The sequence below is a fragment of the Loxodonta africana genome, chromosome 19 (assembly GCF_030014295.1).
Source record: "Loxodonta africana isolate mLoxAfr1 chromosome 19, mLoxAfr1.hap2, whole genome shotgun sequence".
NCBI lineage: Eukaryota > Metazoa > Chordata > Mammalia > Proboscidea > Elephantidae > Loxodonta > Loxodonta africana.
Genome location: NC_087360.1, coordinates 7,003,883 through 7,030,042, shown reverse-complemented (window position 1 = coordinate 7,030,042; position 26,160 = coordinate 7,003,883). Strand labels below are relative to the sequence as shown.

General features: G+C 40.4%; 1 protein-coding gene across 14 annotated transcripts in view; it reads right to left on the bottom strand.

Moving 5' to 3' along the window:
• Window positions 1-362: 362 nt before the first annotated feature.
• MPHOSPH9 (M-phase phosphoprotein 9) overlaps window positions 363-26,160 on the bottom strand; it is a 57,182-nt gene continuing 31,384 nt past the window's right edge. For 11 of the 14 annotated variants that reach the window (XM_023539221.2, XM_010599823.3, XM_023539215.2 and 8 more), the window contains 12 exons: window positions 24,648-24,863; window positions 22,063-22,110; window positions 21,052-21,116; window positions 19,502-19,603; window positions 11,644-11,778; window positions 10,963-11,138; window positions 9,943-10,089; window positions 9,017-9,137; window positions 8,152-8,255; window positions 7,215-7,462; window positions 6,829-6,897; window positions 363-2,433 (listed from right to left, as the gene is read on the bottom strand). In XM_023539221.2, coding sequence (XP_023394989.2) covers window positions 2,332-2,433; window positions 6,829-6,897; window positions 7,215-7,462; window positions 8,152-8,255; window positions 9,017-9,137; window positions 9,943-10,089; window positions 10,963-11,138; window positions 11,644-11,778; window positions 19,502-19,603; window positions 21,052-21,116; window positions 22,063-22,110; window positions 24,648-24,863 — 1,533 coding nt within the window. In that variant the 3' untranslated portion in view covers window positions 363-2,331. The other 3 variants (XR_010318550.1, XM_064272117.1, XM_023539219.2) reach the window with 3 other exon arrangements.

The following is a 26,160-nucleotide window of genomic DNA, read 5'->3' as shown; positions in this document are numbered from 1 at the left end:
TCTGCACTGAAAAAGGCACGTCCCAGAGCGGAAGATTCACTAGGTTTGTCATTAGCTGCAGCATAGCCCCATGGTTCCACAAATACAGCTTACCTCCCTGGGGTAAGAGTCGCTATTTAAGATTGCCACTTTTGCTACTCTTACGCTGAGTTGTTTTTAAGTTGGGTGTTCGTAAGTTAAGCATTCCCAAAGAGAAAGGGCTGAGAGAATTCTTGGTTTTCCCTTCACAGCTATGAAGAAAAAAATAATAAAATTTCTTTTTATAAGTGACTGATACTTCCAAATCTATTACACACTTCACAAATCAAAGCACGTGTTCTCCAATAGAGAGGCGCAGAGGATATTCTGATGGGGCTTAATGCCTTTCTTGAGATAAACCAATATAGGCTACTAATTTTTTTTTTTTTAAGAAGATAACAACTTGACAAGATAAAACTATAATCTCTTCTAAATGGCAATTTCCTTATTAAGAATGTAATAGGCTTTATAATAAAAGCCAGGAACAATGAAATATCCTAATTTTCAAAACAATTTTTAACATCGCATATAAGAACACATGAAAGAAAGGAATATCAGTAAAATAAAGCTCTTTACAACGTCTGATGCAAGCTGTGCTGGAGCTTAATTAACAAGAAGTTTTTCTTTTCTATTAACTAGGAGATAAAAAAAAAAAAGAGGTTAGAAAAAACAAAAATATCAAGAATAAAGGCACTTGACTATATCGGTAATTACTTTTGATTAGGCCTGGCCGCAGGAGTTGGGGGCAAAGGCTCAATTCACGGATGGGATAGGACGGAGAGTGGCAGGGCAGCCTTGGGGGGAGGGTCCCGCGTGCTGAGTACGGCCCCGAACTGTAAGGAGGGTACGTGGCTATGGGCACCTGGCCTGGAGACCCGCCAGGTGATGCTTTGGTGAAGGTAACAATTTGGATCCCTGGTCACAGACATATAAATATGCCCTGCTAGGATAACTGGGTTTGGCTTGGTTCATTATAACTGCATGTTATTAAGAGCTATACAGAAAGGAGAGAAGCGCAAAAGCAAGCCAAAATTGAAAACCTGAGCATGGTATGTGGGCATCAATTTTCAAAGTTTGGAGTGGCTCTGTTTATCACCATGTTCAGAGCTTCAATGTGTGGGCACTGAGCGTGGATTGGCCACAGAAAAGTGGGTAGTTAAGCAGTCCAGGCTGGACCAATAGTCAAGACACACCTGCCAGGCCTCCAGGAGCACAGCAGAGCCTCCTGCCCACGGGCTACTTCCCAGAATCAGGAGGCGACGCCAAAGCAGTGGGTGGGGCCCAGCCAGGCCAAGCAAAGGCACCAAGCTTGGTCCAGACACATTCCGCGTCCATTAGCAAACACAGTTACTTTGCTCTGATCCAAAACCTAGTGTTCTCACAGCACCTACCGTAGGAATACTTTGTCTTTCTTTTTGGCAGCAGTTGAGGGTATGGAAAGGGGTTACAACTGTCTGGATGAAGACTCTGACGGACAGCTAAGGCCGTGTACATTAAGGAAACCAAGGCTGCTCTTAACAACCGCCCTGGGTGGTGGTCTGTATTTCACCAAAGCTTTATTTGCTTAGTGTCAAGAGTGGGACAGAATCTACATTCAGAACTATAGGCAGGGAGACACAGCTCTCCGAATGCTTAACCTTTTCTTAAAAGTACTACGTGTATGACAAAGTCAGGGACCTATATCCCTTTCATTTTTCTTTCCTTACAAATTATAAAGTTTAGGGAAACACTGATTCATATCCATGTAGTTTTCAAATATCTCATTATTATTCTAATATTCACTCTAAGACATGTTTCAAACAGGATCTGTATCATTTAAAAACCTCAAAACAACTGAAATTCATAGTATACTGTAAATTTTTTTTTTTTTGCATTTAGCAGTATTAGTCTATCATTATGGAAGCTCTCTGTTCTTAACCACTTATTTTTAAAAAAACCAAATCATATTTACAATGTAGAATAAGTTTATAAAACTGGTGTGCAAAGTTAATTGTAAAAGGATAACACTATTTGTTTAGAAACAAGCTGCCTCTCCATTTACATTTCCATGTTCTTGATATAAACTGGAGACATGTACTATTTAAAAATAACACTTTTTAAATAGTAAAATATACAAGAGATTCCTGAGCATAACAAAAATATCTTGAAAATATGTGGCCATTTGAAGTATAAAATAGCAAGTGTAAAGAATAGCATGATTGTAAAACTACTGTCTGAAGGCTTATAAACAGTACAAAATAGTTTGCCCTTTCTGAGGGCATAATTATACATTAGTGCAAACAAAACCATCTCAGAATTTAATGGCTACAAATCTCAAAGATTTGCAGAGGTGCGCAAAACGTGAAACTTCTTTAGCGTCATGCGAACTGAACCCAGTTCTCGGTTAATCCTTTCCAAACGATCTTCCAGGGCTTCCTAGGTGAAAATAATGGAAAAAAAGTTTAATTAGAATTCTAGATTGAGTTCACTGGTTCTATAATTACCACCAAATTGACCTTTCTTTTAGTAAAAGAGCAAATATAAATCTTAACATTACAGATACTCGTTCTGTCTTCTATACAAATCTTTGTCATTTATCATTCCTTTTATACTGAACTTGAATCAGGTTTGCGACCATTCAAAAGAACTGCTGCCCTTTAAAACACTCTCAGTGCGGTCAGCACTCCGAGCAGACAGGAACTGTGGTCACGGCACTGGATCGGGCTCAGTCTTTGGCTTGGCTGAACTGAGGACGACGGTACGAGATGAAGCTTCAGGACAGACGGGCAGAGCCACTTGGTGCTGTGTGCCATTTACTCAGATCCTGAAAACCAAATAACTTTCTTCTGACGAAAATTTCTAAGTTGAAAAGCGGGGAAAATATTGGAGGAGACTTCCCAAAGAACAACGGATTTCTCAATGAGTCAGTGTAATAACTTTCATTTTTACACAGTTAGGACTACTACTAAATAAATAGTACCTGAAACGTATTATGTATTTATCATTTTAGATACATTATTCAGTATTAACTCCAATATTGTCCTGGAAAAAATTTAAGATTTTTCCTTTAACTCTAATTACAAAAGGATTACATGTTCATTATAGAATATTTAGAAGATAGGTGAGCAAAATATTAAAAACACAATCCTACCATCAAGAACTGAACATGGCGCCTCTTTCCTATTTTTCCTACATATATACACACATTTAAAAACAAAAATAAAAGGTAGAATCAAACTCTGTCTCAAAATGTCTTCCAACTGAACTTTTCATGTTATAAAATAACCCTTCCTGGGGCTCCATAGAGACAGCCTGTGTTGCTGCTGGGTCCCCGGTGATGTACACATCTCCTTAATAAACTTTCTCACTCTTTAGAAAAAATAAAAAATAACCCTTCCACATCTTTTTTTTTTTTTTTAATTTTTATTGTGCTTTAAGTGAAAGTTTAGAAATCAAGTTCAAGTCAGTCTCTCACATAAAAACATTATATACACCTTGCTATATACTCCCAATTACTCTCCCCCTAATGAGACAGCCTGTTCCCTCCCTCCACTCTCTCTTTTCGTGTCCATTTCGCCAGCTTCTAACCCCCTCTACCCTCTCATCTCCCCTCCAGGCAGGAGATGCCAACATAGTCTCAAGTGTCCACCTGATCCAAGAAGCTCACTCCTTACCAGCATCCCTCTCCAACCCACTGTCCAATCCCATCCATGTGTGAAGAGTTGGCTTCGGGAATGGTTCCTGTCCTGGGGCAATAGAAGGACTGGGGGCCATGACCACCGGGGTCCTTCCAGTGCCAGTCAGACCATTAAGTCTGGTCTTTTTACGAGAATTCGGGGTCTGCATCCCACTGCTCTCCTGCTCCCTCAGGGGTTCTCTATTGTGTTCCCTGTCAGGGCAGTCATCGGTTGTAGCTGGGCACCATCTAGTTCTTCTGGTCTCAGGCTGATGTAGTCTCTGGTTCATGTGGCCCTTTCTGTCTGTTGGGCTCGTAATTACCTTGTGTCCTTGGTGTTCTTCATTCTCCTTTGATCCACGTGGGTTGAGACCAGTTGACGCATCTTAGATGGCTGCTTGCTACCGTTTAAGACCCCAGACGCCACTCTTCAATGTGGGATGCGGAATGTTTTCTTAATAGATTTTATTATGCCAATTGACTTACATGTCCCCTGAAACCATGGTCCCCAAACCCTCGCCCCTGCTGTGCTGGCCTTCGAAGCATTCAGTTTATTCAGGAAACTTCTTTGCTTTTTGGTTTAGTCCAGTTGTGCTGACCTTCCTTGTATTCTGTACAACACATCCTTTTAAATAAATGTGCAATATTTGATTGTTATGCCACATTTAACCAAGAACCTTTTAGTAGAAATTCAGGTTACTTCTAATCTTGGGTATCAAATACATAATGCTGCAACAAATCTTCTTCAACATTATCTTTCTGCACATGTCAGAAGTACTGCCTAGAGAATCAGTTCCAGAAGTTAAACTGCTGGGTCCAAAGAAATGCAGAATTCTAAAGCTTTGGATAGATGTCAAGTTGCACTCAGAACGTTTCTCATAATTTCTACTTGCCCTGCGGTGTGCGAATATAAGCTTTTCCCCATTCTGGGTATTGCTTTTTAAACATACCTGTTGAAGGTTTAAAAAAAGGTGATGCCTTTGCTTAAATGTGAATTTTTAAATTAATGAGTGAGGCTGAACATTTTTCATCTTTTGTTTTTTTGCCCACTGTTATTTTTCACTATCCTCTGCCCCTTTTGCTGCCATCTATCTTCTTTTGGATGGAAAAAGCTGTGACATCTATGAACAGAGACTAGTGCCCTTGAAGTTGTATTCTGAGAGAACAAACTTTTAATATTCATTATATAAAAAATATATTAAACTAAATGTTTCAGATAGATTTAGAATCAGGGTATCAGCAAATTTTTCTTATGCCTTCCCAGTAAACTATTTTAAGAAGAGTTTTGTGTATTAATCCAGACATAAGAATTACTAAATATAAACCATTCCCAAAGCCAACTCTTCAAACGGGTTGGACTGGACTACGAGACAGAAAATGATACTGGTGAGGAGTGAGCTTCTGGGATCAAGTAGACACATGAGACTATGTGGGCAGCTCCTGTCTGGAGGGGAGATGAGAGGGCAGTGTAGGTCAGAAGCTGGCCGAATGGACACGAAAATAGAGGGCGGAGAGAAGGAGTGTGCTGTCTCATTAGAGGGGAGAGCAACCAGGAATATACAGCAAGGTGTATATAAATTTTTGTGTGAGAGACTGACTTGATTTGTAAGCTTTCACTTAAAGTACAATAAAAACTAAAAAAAAAAAAAAATCACTGAATATAAACTTTCAGAACAATAAAAAGATATGAAAAAACCCACCGCTGTCAAGTCGATTTCAACACATAACGACCCTCTAGGACAGAGGAGAACTTCCCCGTAGGGCTTCCAAGGAGCAGCTGATGGGCTTGAACTGCCCACCTCTTGGTTAGTAGCCGAGCTCTTAACCACTATGCCACCAGGGAAAAAAAGCAGTCAGGTGTACTGTTATTTTCTCTGGGGACCCCTGGTGGCACAGTGGTTAACAGCTACAGTGAGCTACGGCTACTAACCAAAAGGTCGGCAGTTTGAATCCACCAGCCACTCCTTGGAAACCCTATGAGGCAGTTTTACTCTATCCTATACGGTTGCTGTGAGTCAGGATCGACTCAACTGCAACAAGTTTGGTTTTCCTTTTTTTTTAATTTTCTTTGTGGCTTTCTTTACTTCTGGTATCACAGATCAATCTGTAAATGAGCTTTTCCTACATCAAGGCATGATAAGACCAAAAAAAGCAATTATATATTATATTAGAGACCATATACTTGCTATGTTTAAAATATTACAAAAAGAGGTTTAAAATGTTCTATATTTCATACTTTTCTCTTTGAAAAGCAACTAAAAGAAACGCACACAACCCCTGAAACTACTACCCTGAGATAATCTTTAAACCTTAAACCAAAAAAATTCCCTGAAATCTTCTTAAAACCAAACAATGGTTTAGCCTAACTAGTAAGGAATGTCTGCCTTGAGCACTGTGCTCTTTTAAGATCTATCTATGTGTGATCAGAGTGACAAGAGCAACTCAAACATTGGATAGGAAGCTTATGGGGCAGTGAGTTTATCTTAACGGGGGGCGGGGGGAACAACTCAGAAAAGGAGGATGAGAATGGTTGCATAACTCAAAGAATGGTAATCAGTGTCACTGAATTGTACATGTAAAAACTGTTGAATTGGTGTTATATTCTGGTGTGTGTATTCTCAACAACAACTAAAATAAAATAAATTATTAAAAAAGAAAGAAACGTACACAGGGCACATCACCCTTGCCGGCTCATGCTCAGTGACAGAACCACGTCTTTGTGTTTTACCTCTACAGGGAGTCCAGCTGCAAAGTGCGACAATATTACATGCTTAAAAAATGGAAAGGGGTTCAGAAATAAATTAGATTTTGAGGGGGAGAAAATGAACGCAAAAAAGGAGATTTAATGTGAGAGCACCGACAATGTAAAGTCTGCCAAAAGGCTTATTGCCATTCGCTCTCAATTTCATTTCTTCAAAACACAATGGCATGAACATAATTTCCTGAAGTCTGAAGGTAAAACCAGCTTTTATTCCTGGAAGCTAGCGTACAGTTATAAAATATGCTATAATCATCAAACACTATCTGTAAAGTCTAAGAGTTTTGATTGCTTGCTTCAATATGCCTAAAAGCTCTGATTTTAAAATCATCTTGGAAAAGCGGAGCACAAGACCAGTATCAAGTCCCCACAGCAGCGTCCAGCTAAGGCCTTTTACCTGGTTTAATCTTGTCTGCAGAGTGATCCGCCCTCCAGGAGAAGGCATTCGGCTTAGAGCTGCCTCGATCTGTTAAAGCAAAAGAATGTCTAAATAAGAGTGAACGAATTCCAATTCCCGCCATGGAGGATTATAACAGAGAATGGAAAAGAAAAGATTTCAGCCTAGCAGTTCCTTGTCCATTCAGTCTTTATCTAAGTTCCCTCTTGTCATCAATTAATACTGACAGCACGGCTCAAAGATGTTTTCTACCCAAACGCTACTGCAGCTCTGGTATGGTGTTCCACAGAAATTCCAGTGGCACTTTGGCTCAGTAATTCCCCTCTGACTATTCCTTAGATGGAAGCATTAAGTTCAAGAAAAGATTTCTTTTTAATGTTTGTTACCTGGTCTTTTTCTTTCGTAAGCTCATCAAAAAATCGCTCCGTTTCAGCCAAGGTCCTAATTTTTGCTGTATATTCAAAATCATTACCCTGTGGTGTTCCTGAAGCAGGCTTACACTGTTCACAGCTAATCGATTTACTCTTCTCCCAGGCCGATCTCACAGATACTTTCTTTGCTCCGTCTGGCATCGGTTCGGGGCAAGAGCTATGATTAACATGGTTGTCAGAAGCTTTTTCTGAATATTTTTCTTCTGTCAGAGAGGAATAAAATTGCTTCATTTTATCGATTTTTCCCAGAGATCACATACACATTAAACACATTACCCTATTTCACTTTCTGGAAATGGCTGCCATATGGCCAAAAAAAGTCACGGAGAGAGAGATGATCATCAATCATATTTACTCAGCGCTTTTTCTCCAAAGAATTCTAAAAGCTTTGCCGTCAGTCTAACTATCTTCACAGCTTCCCTAAGGGAGACGAAAACTTAACACATAAGACAGTTTCCAGCATTAGTGCGTATACACCAGCCCTAGAGAGTTAACGCTTTGAGAGCCTACCTAAGTGATTTCACATACATTATCTTATAACTTCATTCCGACCTTAAAGATAAAAAGAGGAAAAATTACCTAAAGCCTGAGTTGCACATACATCATAGAGTAAGTTTACATTATTTATAGAGCAAATAAGAGAATAACTGAACAGTATGGCCCTGGTGATGAAATAGTACCATTCCCTGTACCTCAGTGTCCCAACTTTTCAATGAGGATAACAACATTGACACGATAATACAAAGTATCATGAATGCTTATTCGCAGAAGTTCTTTGAGTGAGCAATATTTAAGTGCAGGATATTATAAAGTGTAGGACCTGGGAAAAATACTAGAATCTCACAAAATGAATGACTAAACCCATAACTAGTAATTTTGTAGGAAAAGATACCTTCCGAGTCATCTAGAGGAAGAAACTGGAGCTGTTTTCTTGGACTGGTGCGTTGTAATGCAGACACAGGAACGGTATCTAAATCATCCAAAAGTATATCAAATCTATTGAATGAAGCAAGTGACTTGTGAGAAAAAAAAGTTAACTGGTTTTCTCTGTCTCCACTAGAGAGATGAGCTGGCATTCAATTAACTCACATATTTTCTTAAAAAGAAAGCTGGTCATATATTCCTAAAACTGAAATTTAATTTATATTTTATAACACAAAATTACACTTACATTTTAATAGTTTAGCGATTAATAGCACTTAACCATGCATTATCTCATTTGTGAAATAAGCAGCGTAGGTATTTTTATCCTCGTTTCACAGAAGAGGAAACTGAGGTTCAAAGTGCTTACGGAATCTCTTGCAGACACTGATGGGGCTGCATCTAGAGCCAGGTCTTATGCCTTAAGGGTCAATGCTATTTCCATTACAGCACACACTGGTGACCATACTTTCGAGGGAGGACAATTTCTCAGGAGCACAGGTAAGTTTATGTTTAGTGCCATACCAGCACATCCCCCTTTCTTGTACAAAAGGCTCAAAAGTGTCCCTTTCCCTTAGATCTTTTCAGGAACACAAAAGCTTGAAGGGGTTCTCCAGTGGCACTGGACATTTAGCAGCAGTGAGTTTATATAGTTAAATTATTTTCATGTACTATAGCACTTTTTTTATTTTTAGTATGACACTCATTTAGACAATTAAATCCACAGGATTCCCAATGACAACTAAAAATTAGTGTTTGCTAAAGGCATAAGTTAACATTTAAAAAATAAAGCAGTAATACATGTATTCTTTATTCTACAATTTTAAAGAACTTACCGAACTGGGCTGCTTTCATTTTTGTTAAGTAGATGGCTAAATCCTGGGGACAAATTTTCTTTAGGTGATCGCTTTGGACTATAGGCCACAGTCACTGGTGTTAACATAATCTCTCTTTTTGCTAGAGAAGAAAAGGAAGAGTATTTCGCTTCTATGTAATATATATGTTATACTGACTGAACGTATTTTCTTTTTCAATAGAGTACTTTTTTTCTAATTTTAAAAGGAATACAATTTCATTGTAAAACTTTTTGAAAGATAGAAGCATAAAAAATAAAATTAACAATAATTGGTAATCCTAACATCCAGAGGTAACTGCTGTTAACATTTTACTATATCAGACTGCATTTTCAGCACTCAGACTCAAAACTGGTTTTTCAGGATTTTAGAAGTCGACTGGAAATAAGACGGAGACACCAGTATGATAGAAGACATTCCTATAACACCTAAGAATCTCCTCAGCTGCTACGAAAAATAGAAACTGAGGATACAGAAATTCAACACTTACACTTTAAAATCATACTTATAAATTGGCTAAAAGAAAAAAAGCTGACCAAAGCTGAACAACCGTCAAATATATAAAAAGACGTATCTTCTTTTTTCAGACTAGTTTAAATTAATTTGTGTGAATTAAAGTTTTGTTGGATCTCTGTCTACTAGCTCAAAAACTCTGTGGTATTACTTGCAAAAATTTTAATGAACACACAAAAACCTCACTTTAAAAAACCAAGAATTTCTTCAGTTTCAGTCACAGTATCTCATCAGACACTGTTCACTGAACAAGGTTGTGTTTACAGGCCTTGGGCTCAGAGCCTCTACTATGGCTGAGAAGAGTACCCAAGTAACAGGAAACAGTCACACTGCACAGCGCTCTAGACCGGAGATCACGCTTTAGAGCCCAAGACATAGATGCAGTTAACTCTTACTTGGAGTGTTTGATTTACGGTTTGAAGGTGGTAAAGATGATGATCTCTGAGAGGCCGAATTAAAACGCTTCTGTCTTTGTTGGGCATATTTCTCCAGGGATCGACTGGCACTGACCGAAGTTTCCGTTTGTCGGGGATTCGCTAATTCTACAAGAAACAAGTGTAAAAAACAAAATCACACAAACAGAACAAACCTAGCTGCCTCTACGTGCCTTTATAACAGATGGTTACACCAAGCAAAGTCTTCTGCTCAGTTTACATTCTACTCAGAGCACTTCTCCTCACTACCTAGGTGATAACAATTGTTTGCAAATGCATCGAGTTATAATGATAAAAATGCTCAGTGAAGAAAAAGGTAGGAGTTTATAATGAATTCATTCTGGTTCGTTGTTTACAATTTGCATTCAAGGTGATTTTTCAAGAGAGTTCATTTTTAGAAAGCAGGTTACTGATTTATTTACTAGGAGACACTGCTTTGGAGATACAACACCAGAGATGCTGGTGACGTGGTTATCGGACCTGACCAAGGTGAGTACTGTAGACGTGAAAGGAGATAAAGCACTGCTGATCTAGACCTGTGAGCAGAAAGATAGTAAACACTTCTTATGCTGCCTAAAGATACTCAGAAACCGAGAAAGGGAAGGAGTGGGAAATATTAAATCTCATTTTATGAACACCGAAAGTCTTTCATAACTTTTTGAAGTGTGTACGTATGACAAATTGATTAAGCGAAGGCTTTTAAAATCCTGAGGAATGCCACATAAGTTTTTTTAATATTCAGAAAAAATATTTAATCTGCTCTGCAAAAATGGTACACGTTATGTCATGACTGGGCTGAATTATTAACTAGGGGATTCATAATCACCAATGAAACGGGGCTGAGGTGGCAATGTAACGAACGAAACTTTTTATTTTTTTACCTGAGGAATTTAAATTTAAAGAAGGTAATACGATTGCGGGAGACAGCTGTATCTATATCTACCTATCTGTCTGTCAAACAGGGAGAAAATAAATACTTACTATTTGAGGCATCTTCTTTCTCTGTCTGTGTGCCCCAATTTTTAAATATTTTTTCCTCATCAAGTTCTTTCAAAGCTTTCACGATTGATGTGTCTGAAGTCCCTCTCTGTTTTTTTATCAATAAGCTTGCTGGTGAATCTCCAGGTGGAGAATCTTTTTCCGGAGGAGAATGGTACCTTGAGTAACAATTGTGAGACAGAGGAGCTGACTGAAGTTGTTGAATAACAGGATGGAGAACTTGCAACTATGCTCCACTGTGACTCTGCATGCTGCACCATGCAAATAAGTTAAAAGGGAACCTGCCTAGAATAAGCCACTGCCTCTCATTGCTTCTACATCCTCGTACATATGGAAATGTTCTATTTGCCCAGCTTCCTGGAACAAATGGATGAGGTTGTTTTAGGGGGGCTCGGGCTACCTCAAGGGCAAAAGGATCAACATCTTTTCCTAACTGCGAGCCCCCCAGTGCCAAGAACACGGGGAAGCTCTACACAACCTGCAGAAGCAAAATATCCTAAAAGCATCAGCCTTTCAAAGGGAAATAAAGATCGGCCCCCAAAATTCAGGCATTAAAGAAACAAAGAGATGGCTGTTTATACCGTCCTGGCCATTTAAATACAACTGAAATCCCTAAGAAAAGCTACCAGTTCTTAAACGTGCTCTGTGACAAAGACGTCTCACCCAGGAGTGCAGGTGTCTTCCTGCTGGCTGCCCGCTCGGCCCCCCTGGACGTTCAAAGGCTGGCCAGTGAAGATGGAGTACTCGGCACCTGGCAGCAGCCACTTGCGCCTGCTGACGTCGGAAGGTGCTAGCGTGCTGTTGGGGGAGAGATATCCTGAGGTAGGGTGAGGTTCTGCCTTCATTTCAGGCTGAGTGCACATATAAAACCACCTACTTTAGAGTATTATTTACATATTTACACAGTAACTTAAAAACTACATGTAACAATCTGTATTTTAGATATACGAATTCTATTCTACCATTTCAAGATTCAACTGTGCTGTTATTTTTGGTTTCCGTAACTTCTGGGTAATTCGGCACCTCAGTCAGGATTAAGGCACACTCATATGCACACAGCCGCAACATGCTCCAGCTGGCCTACTCCACACTTCACACCTTCTACGTCCCAGGAAGGGAAGCCGGGGTGCACTTCCCGTTCCTCCCAGACCAGCGCTGTCCAACGGAAGTTTCCATGAAGATGGGCATGTCCTACGTTGGCACTGTCCAGTGCAGGAGTCTCTGCTCACATACTGGTATTGAGACCAAAAAACTGATTTGTCATTTTTACTTAATTTTAATTAATTTCAGCTTGAATGTCCACATGCAGCTGCCTGTTGGCTCTACTCTACAGTCAGCAAGACTACTGATCCCCGTGTTCTCGAGAAAACCCTGCCCATCTGAAGTTCACTCCATCACACCTTAAGGTCACTCGCCTTCATTGCCAGACTTCAGAATCTGCCTCCTGTTCTCCACACCTGCTCCTGCCCTCGTCTACACTTGCAAGCCATCCTTGACCTCTCCTCCAACAAGCTGGCCCTCTATTCCTCCTCAGGGGACACTCCCTGGGCTTGTCATCCTCAGAGAACACAGCCTTTCAGAAGCCAACATTCCAAAGACGGCTCTCCTCTTCTTCTGGCCCCCACGCTGAGGCACACTGAGAGCAACGCGACTGCCAGGCCTGCAATTCTGGGCCTCACCATTTTCAATGCATTACTCCCTTTCTGCTTCACTTTCCTCTTCATCTACTCTGGAGTCCTCAGCTCAGGATAGTAATTGTTGTGTGCCACTGAGTCGATTCTGACCCCCAGTGACCCCGTGTGACAGAGCAGAACTGCCCCACAGGGTCTCCTAGGCTGTAATCTTTACAGAAGCAACTTGCCAGGTCTCTCCTCGGAGCCACTGGTGCATTCTAACTGCTGACTTTTTGGTTAGCAGTGAGCGCTTTACCATTGCATCGCCAGGAATCCTTGGATAACAATTAAAACCAAAAACACCAAACCCATAGCCATCGAGTCAATTCCAACTCACAGACACCCTATAGGGCAGAGCAGAGTTGTTCCACAGTTTCCTAGGCTGTCACCTTTACGGATGCAGGTTGCCAGGTTTTTTCTCCTGCGGAGCCACTGGTAGGTTCCCACTGCCGATCTTTAGCACCTGAGCGCTTAACCACTGTGCCACCAGAGCACCCTGGATAACCATTAATCACCTGCAGACAGCCCTGACTCCTGTCCCCTTTTATCTTCCAGCACAGCTGACTGGCAGCAGACACCTTGGCCGGGCCAGCACGGTGCCCATCTGCCTGGTGCCTGTCTTCCGACAGTCGAGCTCTGCTGGACGAAGTCAGCCCACTGTGCAGCCTGGTGGCCCCTCACGGAATTATCACCACCACCTCCAGCAGATGCCCAGCGCTGGCTGGTCACACACCCTGCTCTCATCAACGCGCTCCAACGCCCCAGTACCATCCTCTCGTACCTTCTCCACTCTGCTCAGAGTTCTCAGCTCCCAACTTCACTGTCTGGTGACAAGCTTGCTTCATACTTCAAAGAGAAAACGGAAACCAGGCGACAGGCATGCCTGTCTTCTTCACTCTGGACCCCTTCTCAACCAAGCATCTTAAGAGTTGCCTCTAATCTATTTTTACTTCAACTCCCAGTCACTCTTTTCCTCCTTTTTCCTCCTCCATTTTAAAATTAGCATTTCAAACATTCTTAAAGAATTACGAAGAATGCTGTAACAAGCACCCACTTACTCATTCTCAGTTTTAACGAGTGCTAACGTGAAGCCATATTTGTTTTTCATTATAAGGCATAAAATTATATATATATACACAAAATCAGTCACCATGAGTTGACTTTGACTCATGGCACTCCCACACGTGCCAGAGTAAAACTCTGCTCCACAGGGTTTTCAGTGGTGGATTTTCAGGCCAATTAATCTGAAGGCTGCCAAGCCTTTCTTCTGAGGCACCTTTGGGCGGACTTGAGCCTCTACCTTTCAGTTGGCAGCAAGTGCAGTAAGTGCACCACCAGGAACCATCTCTACATATGTACGTACATACGCACATACATATACATATGCTTACATACATATGTGTACGTATGTACAGCTGTATGATTAAAATTACAGAAAAGGCATAATGTAAACATCCTTTTAAAGTAGCGTTTTCTACTCAACATTATGCTTGAGATTTATCCATGTTGATACATATAACTCTATCGTTCTAATCGCTAACCCACATATGCGTATATCACAAGTTATTTATCCTTTCTCCTGTTGTTTAGTTTCTAATACGTCGCCTTTAAATAATGCTACAATGAACATGTTTAAGAATTTCCCTAAGGTAAATATCTAAAAGTGAACTGCGGAATTCTTGGATGTGCGCATTTTCAACCTCTCTAGACAGCTGCCAGACCACTCTCCAGATCAGCTATGCCAATTTTCAGTCCATCTAGTAGTTGCAGAGTTCCTAACTCTTTGCATCTTTGACAAACCTTAGAATGATCAGATTTTAGGTTTGGTCTGTTTAACTGGAGCGAATGGTACCCCACTACTGTTTTAAATTTGCATTTCTCTGATTACTAGTGACAACAAGCATCTTTTGATTGTTACAGGCCATGTGGTTTTGTTTACCATTTTCTATCTTCTTTTTCTCAATGATTTGTAGGAGTCCTTTTATCTTCTGGATACTAAAACTTTACTGGGCCTTTTTCATTTATAAAATACAAAATATTTCAAGTATGCACAGATACTCAGCTAATACTCACATACCAACCCTCCAGCCATGTGAAATCACCTTTTGCCTTGTATGCTTTAGATTTTTAAAGAGTGAAGCACAACAGATAGCACCAAAGCCCCTGTCTACCTCTCCAATCTCATTTCTCCCTCTTCACACTAAATTTGTGTTCCGCATTGCCATGCTTGTTTTTATACTTTGACTACATTTGTACGAACCCATGAGACAGAGAACTGTTTCACATGTTAAAGTTCATCTAAATAGTATATTACTTCCCTAACTGGTTTTTTTTGTTGTTGTTATCATTCCATTATTATGTTCTTAGATTAATCCATGTGGACAGATTTTGTTCAGGGGTCAGCAAACTTTTTCTATAAGGGGTGAGACAGCAACTATGTCAGGTTTTGTGGGCCACACAGTCTCTGCCACAACCATGCCACTCTGCTGTTACAGCACAAAAGCAGCCACAGACAACGTGTAAATGATAAGCTTGGTTGTGTTCCAATAAAACTTTATTTATGGACACTGAAATTTGAACATATCTTCCTTTTGATTTTTTTCCCCAAACACTTAAAAACCGGTTTGGCCTGCAGGCCAGAGTTTGCTGACCCCTGCTCTGGTTCACACATTGTCACACTGTATGGTATTGTGCGTAAGTATATTAAAATGTATTGATTTTCCAGCTGGCTTCCACTTTTATCACTCTATCACTCTCCAGTTCACTCCAGATTGGCTTCCACTTTTATCACTCTATCCAAACTGTTCTCAAAATCCTCAATAACCTCTAGCTTGCAAATCCAGTATAGGCAGTCCCTGACTTACATGACTCCATTCTAACAGCTCTGCAATGCAATGGATTGCTTTTGTGTGGCTTTTCTCGTCATGGTCTTGGAACTTCATCCAAGTGATTGGGTGGGACTGTGAAAATAAGGTACTTGTGGCCCACCAAGGGGACTGGTCAGTTTTGCTATCCCAGTGGGCTTAAAAGAGACCCAATTCCAGAGCAAAGAGAGGATCCCACCACCACCAAAGAAGAACAGCCGAGAGTGGAGCATGTCCTTTGGATTCAGAATCCCTGCACTGAGAAGATCCTGGAACCAGGAGATCAAGAAAGAGAGAAAGAGGGAGAGAGAGCTGTAGCCCTGAAGACGACGAGCAGCAGCGGCAGAGAAACGGCGGCGGCAGAAGGGGCAGCGCAGTGGGATTCCCAGTCTGCGGAGTGAAGAAGCTGAGGGCCTTTGGGCCGAGGCTTACTGGTAGAGTAGGGCACCTCTGGGCGCTTGTTGGCAGAGGCTAAGAGAGCTTTGTAACACTTGCTTGAGCAGGGCAGAGGCCGAGGAGTCAGAGGGAGACGTGCCTGTGGCAGCTGGGAAGCGGCTGTCCTGTCTGAAGAAATGTATCCTGAGCGTTCCTCGACCTGGACTGTAACCTGTTACTTCCCTAATAAACCCCATAACCCTGAGTATAGTCTTTGAGTTCTGTGTGGCCACTGCAATGAATTATCAAACCCAGCAGAGAAGTAGTGTGCTGTGGGAGGGACGGCTGGTGTCGGGATTGATAAAGACGGCGGAGAGAGGAGGTATGTCTGACCTCCGCCCCACAGGAACCAGCCTTGGGCTGCTGATCTTGAGTCTCCTTCCCTCTTGTGAAGTTAGAGGAGGTCAGGCACTGCCCTCATGCAGTCTTTACAGACTCCGTCATAAGTCAGTTCTCACGTAAGCAGAATACCTTTTTTTTCATTATTACTGCCTTTTATTTTTTTATTATCAGTATCTTTATAAATCTGATCTCTGAATATCTGCAAGAGATCATCTCGGAATGATAATGTCAGCAAAGTACGCACTGCAACGTGGTATGTAGTACATACCGCTAACGATAAAACGTACAACAACACAACCAACCAGACAGTCCTACGTGCTGTCCGTCATAACCTGGACACCGGGAGACCCTTTCCAGTCACGTGCTGTCCGTCGTAACCTGGACACCGGGAGACCCTTTCCAGTCTCCACCTTAACTTGAGTTCTTAGCAGCATTCAACACTGGCGACTGCTTCGTTCTCCTCCTAGGTTCCTAGCAGCTTTCTCAGGTGTATTTACCAACTCCCCCTTCTTTATACGACATGAGAGCATTCAGGTTCTTCACGGCTTTGTCCACTTCTCACTAAACACACTCTATTCCCATCCTATAGCTTTAAACACTATTTAGAAATAGACAACTTTAAAATTTCTCTCTCCAGCCTAGGATTCTATTTCTGAGCTCCAAACTCAAATTTATAATTGCCTGCTTGATTCCCACTTGAAATCCACAAGAATCTCAAATTAATCAAAATGGTGCTTCTGATCTCTCTTCCACTCTCAGCCCTCTCTCCCTCTTTCTTAGTTCTGTATATGGCACCCCAAGTTATTCAAGTCAGAAACCATGGTGTTATTCATGACACTTCCTTTTCTTATTCTGCCAGGGACAGATTACTCAATAAGCAAGGTAAGCACATACTTAGGGCAGCAACTAAACAGGGGCACCAGCTGTCCAGTGCAAAGACCCACTGATACCAGGCAGACAGGACACAAGGAAAAGCAAGCACCACAGTGGAAGGGAACTGGTCGGGCACTAAATGAAATTGACACCAGCTCCAGTGCCAGCTGGAAATAAGGTTCATGCAGGGTCACAAGGCTGCCCGTGTATAAGGCTGTATAAGCTCCGAGGCCTGACCACTTCAACACCTTCACTGACATCTGTCTCCTATGGTCCCCTTCTGTGTAACTGAAACTCTTTATCTCGGTGGGTCTCTTGGGAGTACACTATTTCTTTCTAATGACCAAAAGGTGGGGGTGGGCTGTCAAATATAACTCTTGCTACATTCACCCAATATGCAACTGGATCCAACTTGAGCAGTTACTGAGCAAGGACAGGTGATGCTGATAGATAAAAGGTCTCTAATCCATTTTCAGAGAACTGTCTTGTACATCCAGGTCTGCTGATCCAGCAACTCCAGCCAGAAGGGCCAGCAACACTCTCTGCCAGGATACAAACTCAAGGACACGCTCTTGCGCACGTCCTGGTAAACAACCAATGAGAACTCCAGTCCCAGATGATGAGCAAAAGCGAGGGAACTCCAGTAAGTCGACCGTTGCAATGAAGTCAATCCAGTTACTTTTTAACTGTATGGCATTTACATACAGAGTTATGTCCTAAGTTTTGTACACAAAATCGGTGAAAGTTAATTTGTCGTTGCGGGAGATGAACAGAATTTTACACTGATTGTTGAAACAACAAGTTCACTGGCTCATTTTCTTTGTTGTAGAATATGAGGAATATTCTTTTTGTAGAAAATGTGGTATATAGTAAAAATCTTACATTTTTACTATATACCACACCCACTAAAACTTTATTATCCAGTTCATCTCATTCCACTAAAATGGCACACGCCAGTTTTGCATTCAATCACTATTATTATAGTCCCATTTAAAAAGAAGTTACATCCTGGATAGTTAGAACACACACACATACATATGTACACGTATAACGCACTCATGTATCCCATTCCAATATATTCCACAAGTACACAGAGGAGGGGGCACCACAGATTATCAGTGTTTAGGGCCCTCACAGGCCTTAATCCGGCCCTGTATCTTGCCATCCAATTCATCATCAAGTTCTATACATTCTACCTTCAAATTCTCTCTCAAATCCTTCTCTTCTATCCATTTCCATGGCCGCCACCAACAACACTGTCTGCCTTCCAGCACTGCAATAGCCTACTTGGTGTCCCTGCTTCTACTCTTTTCCCTCTCCAATCTTCCTGTGGCAGGCACATTAGAAAAATCAGATCACATCTTTCTACTATATGAAGTCCCTCAAAGACTTCCCGTTGGACTCAGATTCTTGACCAAGGCTTATAAAAAGGTATGTATCGCCTATCCACCTCTATGGTCTCGTCTTGGGCTGCTCCACCCTTTGCTGGGGATACTCAGCCCACACTATCCTTCTCTGGGTCCTTCAAACACACTTAAATTCTTTCCTGCCTCAGGGCTGAGCGATGCTAATCTGTCTGCCTGGAACATCCCTCTGGCACCCACACATCCTGCTCCAACACCTCTACATGGGGCTGACTTCTCTGCTTACACGTCACTGTCACAGAATGGCCTTCCATGACCCCAACCCTAGGCCCTCACGATCTTTCATTTGACAATTACAACTTTGAAATGTTAAAAATTACAATTAACATAATCTTTTTCTGATAATGTTATAAAGTTATGATCTACTCATTAATACTTTTTCAGAGCAAAATTATATCAGAGCCACTTCTAATATGAAGAAAACAATTATATGTAATATACAATCCAGGTAATTATCTCAGATTACAATGAAACTAATTTAGGAAAAACCTATACAACTTAATGAATATCCATCTTCAGAGATCTTTCCATTAACATGAGGATAAAACATCTGGCAGTTTAAAAGGCCTCTGGAGATGTTCTAGACCAGCGTCCTTGCTTCTGCAGGTAAGAAAATTGAGCTCCAAAAGCAATTAAGTGATTGGCCTAAGGTCACACAGTGGAGCAGAGGAAAAGAACAAAGTAAATCCCACGTCTCTTTACTCTCAATCTTATTTTATTAGTTCCTCATTTTGGCAAATGTTTCTGTATAACAGCTTTCGCAATTTCCAGTAATTATTATTTTTTACATAGCTAAGTCCCGTAATGACATTTAACCTTAATTTCTTATGATCTAGACAGATGAGCTTCTCAGTTTCAATAAAAGGTGCACCAATTTCTCGATTTATAGAGATTAAGCGTAATCACTTACTTGGCACGTGAGGGTCTCATGTGAGTTTCTGAATTGTGACGAAGACTTAGCATATTCTCATGCTCCACTTGTTTGACCTGAGCTTCCAGTTTTGAAATTGTTCTAATTCAAAAGCAATCAGATAAGTACACTTCAACAAATCTTAAGTTATCACTCAACTACAAATTACTTAATATACCCTACTAGAAAAGGGGTGACAAATAAGCTGCCTGTACACAAACCTTTTTCATAGTAAACTGCCATCATAAAACTTTAAAAGGCTGAGCAAAATCAGGGAAAATAAATAGAAAATAAAGTACGGTCATTAAACCATACAAAGTGGCATTTCAAATATCGCAATTGAAGGAAAAGGGAAGAAGTAGACTAAATACAGCAAGTAAAAATGTTATATAAATTTGACTATAGATCAAAACACAGAGGATAAATTAAATACATTCAAGCATTTAAATAAACTAGATTTTAACATGTTTAATTCTAGTATATATATTCATACATATAAAATATATTATAAGCACTACTTTCACAAAAGAAAAGAGGAAGTGGGTTTAACTTCGAACAGAAGGGCTATTAGAATTTCTTAATTTTTAAGATGCAAAGGCTAAAACATCCCAAATAACTTCCAACCTATAGGCAGTTCATCTAACTCATGGCATGTTCAGAATAAAAGCCTATTTTCAGGTTTACCAACAAAAAATAACTACTGTGGCCAATTACTTGTTCTGAGAATATCTTCGCATCCTTTCTGTTCTTTTAAACCTTGTGTATGTCCTCAGCCTGTCTTTCAAACTCAGACAGTCACCTACTGTGTTGTAAGGAAGGTAATTTCAAAAAGAGTAGCTCTAATGTGATTGAAGTTTTACAGCAGTCTGACAAGTGGGGTTGTCACTACAACTAAATATACCCCAGGGAAGAGTGGAGCAGTGAGAAAGCCAGCCAGCATCCTGTTCCCCCATGGAAAGTCCTCTGGGTGCTGTGAGTCTTCTAGGTCAGGGACTTTCCTCACACCCAAATACAAATGCAGAAACACGTTCTCCGGCCACTTAGAAAGATCTAATCATTGCCACAGAGACCATCTATGGCTCTGTTCCTAAATGGTTTGTTTCGATTAAGCAAAGCAAATCATTTACATAGTCTCCAAACAAGGTCTCTAAGAAAGTGGATGACCACAAAGATAGTCTGAATGCCGTTTTCTTTTGGGGGCATAAAAATAGTTCAGTGAACTAGACTGCTTCTGAGAGATCGTTCTGGTCCAATGGTTTAATGTCATTTAGATTCTGCCAATGCTGAAAAACCATATAGTATTGGTGGAAGTAAACATCTCTGAGGCACAACCACCAACACGTTCTCATCATTTAAAAATCTTCCTTGGGTAAATTCAAATGTTATTTCCATGACAGAGAAAGATGAAGATAAAACCGTACTCAAATTGCTTAAAAACCCTCAAGGAAAAGCTCCTTTTCATCACTTTCCAGACAGACCCATGTTTAGGTGTGGAAAGAACAACTGCGTAGAGGTATTCACTCACTTCTTAGTGAGACAACACATTTTACCTTTTCAAATCAGAAATCTGAGTATGTGCATCGAGCAATTTGTTCTCAGTCGTATTTAACGTATCCTGTGAAAATAAAGAAACACTTCGGGTCACTGAAATTAAATATTCAGATGTGTTTCTTTTTTTTTTTTTTTAAATGTGCAACACAGAACTTCTCTAAGGCTGCACTAGATAGCTATACAGAAAACTGTGCAGGTACGCAGCAAGTGTGGCATCACCCACAGAGCCAATATAGACACTCAGAGGGAAAAATCAGAGAGCCAAATGCTGGGCTACACAAAGAGCTGTGTTTCAGGCCTCTGTGTAATAGGTACACCCTGTGATGCTTTCTTGAGTGGAAACAATCCAGCGTAAAAACGGACATATTAACCACAAACTTGACTAAAACCTCAGTGGAATGGAAAAAAAGAAACCAAAAAGCTGTGATAATGAGATCACATGTACAATGCAGTTGGCTCCTGAAACCCCCAAATGCTTGGCTGCCTGGCTGTGTAGGCCTTGTCACTCACCCTGAATAACCACAACCCTGCATTTTATGAAACACCATTACTTGGGCCACTTACAGATAATGGTGAGGTTTCATCGAATTCAAATACGCAGCCCCATACACAGCTTTAATGAAGGTTCAAACATAATCAATAAACTCAAACAGCCTCACAAAACATAATGCTTTGAAAAATCAATGTATTTAAATAGGATTAAATAATTATTTGGATCTGTATGGTGCCTTGTACGCTTTTAAACAATTTCATCTCAATTAACTCATCTCAAATGCAGCAGCCATTCAATAAATATCTGTTAAATGAATTCACAAACCCAACACATTTGTGAGTTAAATAGGGCAGGTATTTTAAAATAAGGATACTGACACAGAGTGGTTAAGTGAATATTCTAGTTCAAATAGCTAGATGGGGATGGAGGAGGAGGGGAAAGGCTCAGATCTCTTCCTTTCCAACCCCAATGCTTTTGCCCCGACATGAAATTCAAAACATGAATGGTCAACCATTACCTTTACTCTTTCATGTTCTTTTCCAAGGGACTCATACTCTCCCAAAAGCTACAAGGAAAAACAAAGAATTGCAGCATAATATTAAACATCATAATATTGACTGAGGGATATTCTACAAAACAACTGCCCATACGCTTCAAAAATGCCAGATGTCATGGAAGACAGAGAAAGGTTAACAAATTGTCCCAGATTAAGGCAACTAAAGAGACATGACAACTGATTATAAGACATGGTCCTAGACTGGATAAAAAAAAAAAAAAATGCTATGAAGAATATCATTGAGACTGAGACGTTTCAAACAAAGTGAATACGGTATTGTATCACTATTGTTTCTTTATTTTGATACTTGTACTGTGATTATGTAAGAGAAGGCCCTTATTTTTAGGCAATACACACTCAAAATTTAGCGGTAAAGGGACATGCTTTCTACAACTTCCCAATGGTTCAGGAAAAAAAATGTGTGTATATGTACGTATATATATATATATATATATATATATATATATATACAGAAAGTGAGAATACACATGTATACAAAGACAGAATATATGTATACACACATGTGCACATATATAAAGAGTGAAAGACAAGCAAATATAGAAAAATGTTGACAATTGGTGACTCTGGGTAAATGGAATACAAGAGTTTCTTATATTGTTTTTGCAATTTTTCTGTAATTTGAATTTATTTCAAAATAAAAAGCAAAACAAAAATAATTTTATATCTATCAATACCCTTTAAGTAAGCAGTATTTAAAAATATTAAAATACATTCACTTGTTCTTTTTTTAAACTGTTGCATATTTTTTGCTAAGTTAATTCTATAGAGTAAATGTACAATGCCAGAAGTCTAATATAATTAGGTAACATTTTAAAAAATATATTTGTAAGGCTTCTGGTTAAAGACCAGAAATTCATAACTGAATTTTCTCTCTCTGTTCTGAGATCCCACTACATTAATAAAGGGGAAGTAACAACTGCAAGTGGGAGATTTCAAGGAGGTTTTAGAAGACTGAGAAGAGATAAATGGTAGCTTAGTAGGATGAAGAAAGCTACAATCTCAAGTGACTGAATGAGGGAACGCTTATGGGATGGAGGCTGATATCTTTATGGAACCCAGGAGGCTCTGAACTTTGAAGAAACCCAGGTCCAGTGGTGGACAAGGTTGAAGGACAGGGCTGACACTACGGAACTGGTTGGACCCTGTCCCCATTCCACACAGAAGTGGACTATCCAGCCACCATAAACAAAATAGGAGAAAAACGTAACTTAGGAAACCCAAGTGAAATGGGGAAGGGGGAACACAAAGGTATAAAGAGAGGATGATTAAGTAAAAGTCTGCATAAGAAATGGCTTCACATGCCCTTCCCTCATGAGCCTGGCTGGAGGTCCCAGGCAAGAGACCGGACGACTCTTCTTTGGGGAAATTCAACCATCCAAGTAAAAAACATGTGTACATATTCACATTTGGAGGTTTCCAAATGAAACAATGGGCATATCATAACACTCTACAATTGCTCTTACATCAGGAAAGCAAGCCCTATCCACGCACACAGGGTCTTCAAACAGCCTTTTACTGCCTTACTTTTAGATGCTATTCTGTGAAGTAACCAACATTTGAAAAGAAAAAAAGCGCTCAATATGAAACAGAGTCAGCCAAAATGAAGCTACCCCAGAAGACAGGGATAGAGCCATTTTCTTCAAATCTACTGTCTCCGCAGGACAGCCCCTCACCCAGCCCATTTCCTGAAGTTGTTTTTCTCCTCAGAACTTCTTTAAAAAGAAAGAGCCACCAGCTAGCCAGGAATGGCTGAAACAGGTCTACCCCCCATCTGGGCACTCCACATGACCTTTTGCTCATTAACTGCCTCATGCATGGTAAATTCTTCGCCCCTGGGTAGAAAGCTAACATGCTAACCAACAAAAATGGCTAACTTCCTCCTGCGTGGGGACTCAAACCCCGGCCTTAGAGAATGCTTTCTCGTTCTAAAATGTTGCGTGCCTGCACAGAACATTTTGTAATCTGAAACTGATCCTGCCTCTACAAGCCAGCTTCAGTGAGCTGTCTGCAAGGCAGTCCTGGATGACATGCAACCCCGACTCTTTCCTTGCTTGGCCAACCAACAAAGCTTGCCTTTCCTTTCCCTAACTCAGTCTGTGTCTTATCTGGCCCCAGAATGGAGTCAAACCAAGCAGAACCTCAAGTTCCTGGCAACACGAAGAGGTAAATTAAAACTAAAGAAAGCTTCAATGTTACATAAATCCAAATTTTAAGTCAATTTAAATCTGGTCCATAGCAATTCACCCTACCAGAGGCACAGAAGGTGACTTAGAACAGTTCAAAAGTTGACCTGCTAGTGGCAGAGAGGCGTGGGAGTGACACCATATTTCTGAAACCTCTGACTTCCTGCTTCAAGGTAACACCCAACTGACTGGATCAGCAAGGTGTATAATTGTGGCTGCAGCAAAGTTAGGTAAAACGAAAATACACCTTTAAAAAGGCTTAGCAGCTTGGTAAGAGTGGAGTATCTAAATAAATTACTTTCAGCCAACCATGTCATTAAGTTACCATTACTTGTTACTTACATCTTGAAACATTTGGTTTTCCTGCTTTAGCCTAGCTTCTTTATCATCTGAAAGTCTGTACGCAGTCTCAAATGCTTCTTCTAAATCCCGCAGTCTAGCTTTCAGCCGGATGATGGTATTGTCTTTTTCTTTATTACTTGTTCTCATTTCCTCAATCCGTTCCTGCAAAATTTTGGAGGCGTTGCTGGCAGCACTGAAGCGTTCTTTTAAATCATCCTACAAAATAAAAACAAGGATAATAAACTATTTTTAGTGGGAAAAAAGATGTCTCAATAATAGCTAATGCATTATAGGCACTAAAATATAAAAGAAAATACAGATGGAAGACCAACAAATTTAATATTTTGTTATATCCAGGGAGAGAGTCTACAAGGGAATTCTCTACTAGACTGATAGCTCCATAAAATCATCACACAGCATACCTGTTGCCATCAAGCCAATTCTGACTCACAGCAGCCCCACAGGGCAGAGTAGAACTGCCACACAGGGTCTCCAAGGAGCGGCTGGCGGATTCCAACCGCTGGCCTTTCGGTTAGCAGCCATTGCCCTTAACCACTGCGCCACCAGGGCTCCACTACATGGCACAGACGGAAAGTAACGCCTGAGGCACTATGATTCCAGGAATCACAGAAGACAGTAGCTACTGTGGATAATTTTAATGAGGAAAAAAATAACCATGGCTATTGGGGAAATGCTCCTGAAATTATAACTAGAACCTGTTGCCCAAAATTACTATTTAGGAAAGAACAAATTACCATATTTTTTCACTTATTATGAAAATAAGATTAAAAATGCATCTGATAACATTGATATTCATTCAACAATTATTTCTTGAATACCCACTAGATGTCAAGTTAGAATTATAAGATTAAAAAGAAAGATAACAGTCCCTGACCTCACAAAGCTTACAGTTTAGGAGGGGACAAAGATAACTGAAAGGGCAGCAAAAACAGGAAGATAATACATAGAACGAAACAGGTATTTTCCACCAAAACTTTGTTTATAATGTTATGTGCAGAAGAACAAAACTTGGTAACGCATGAAAACAGTGATTTAATTAAAAGTATATCCACTCCTAGCTCTGTATCACCCAAAATTAAAAACACGTATCTACACAAAATCTGACCATGCAGAAACACTCACAGCAGCATTATTCATGAGGACTGCAAAGTGACAACAACCCAAACACCCACCAGCTGATGAAGGGATACACAGAATGTGGTCGATCCATACAATGGAATATTTATTACTCAGCCATAAAAAGGAATGAAATGCTGATAATGCTATGACATGGAGGAACCTTAAAAACACTATGCTGAGTGGAAGAAGCCAGACAAAAAAGGACAAATGTTGGATGACTCTACTTATACGCAAAGCTCAGAACAGGCAAATCCAGAGACGGAAAGAAGATTAGGTTGCCAGGGGCTGGCCGGGGAAAGGAGGACTGGGGAGTGGCTGCTCAATGGGCACAGTGTTTTTCTGGGGGGTGAGGAAAACGTTCTGAATTAGATAG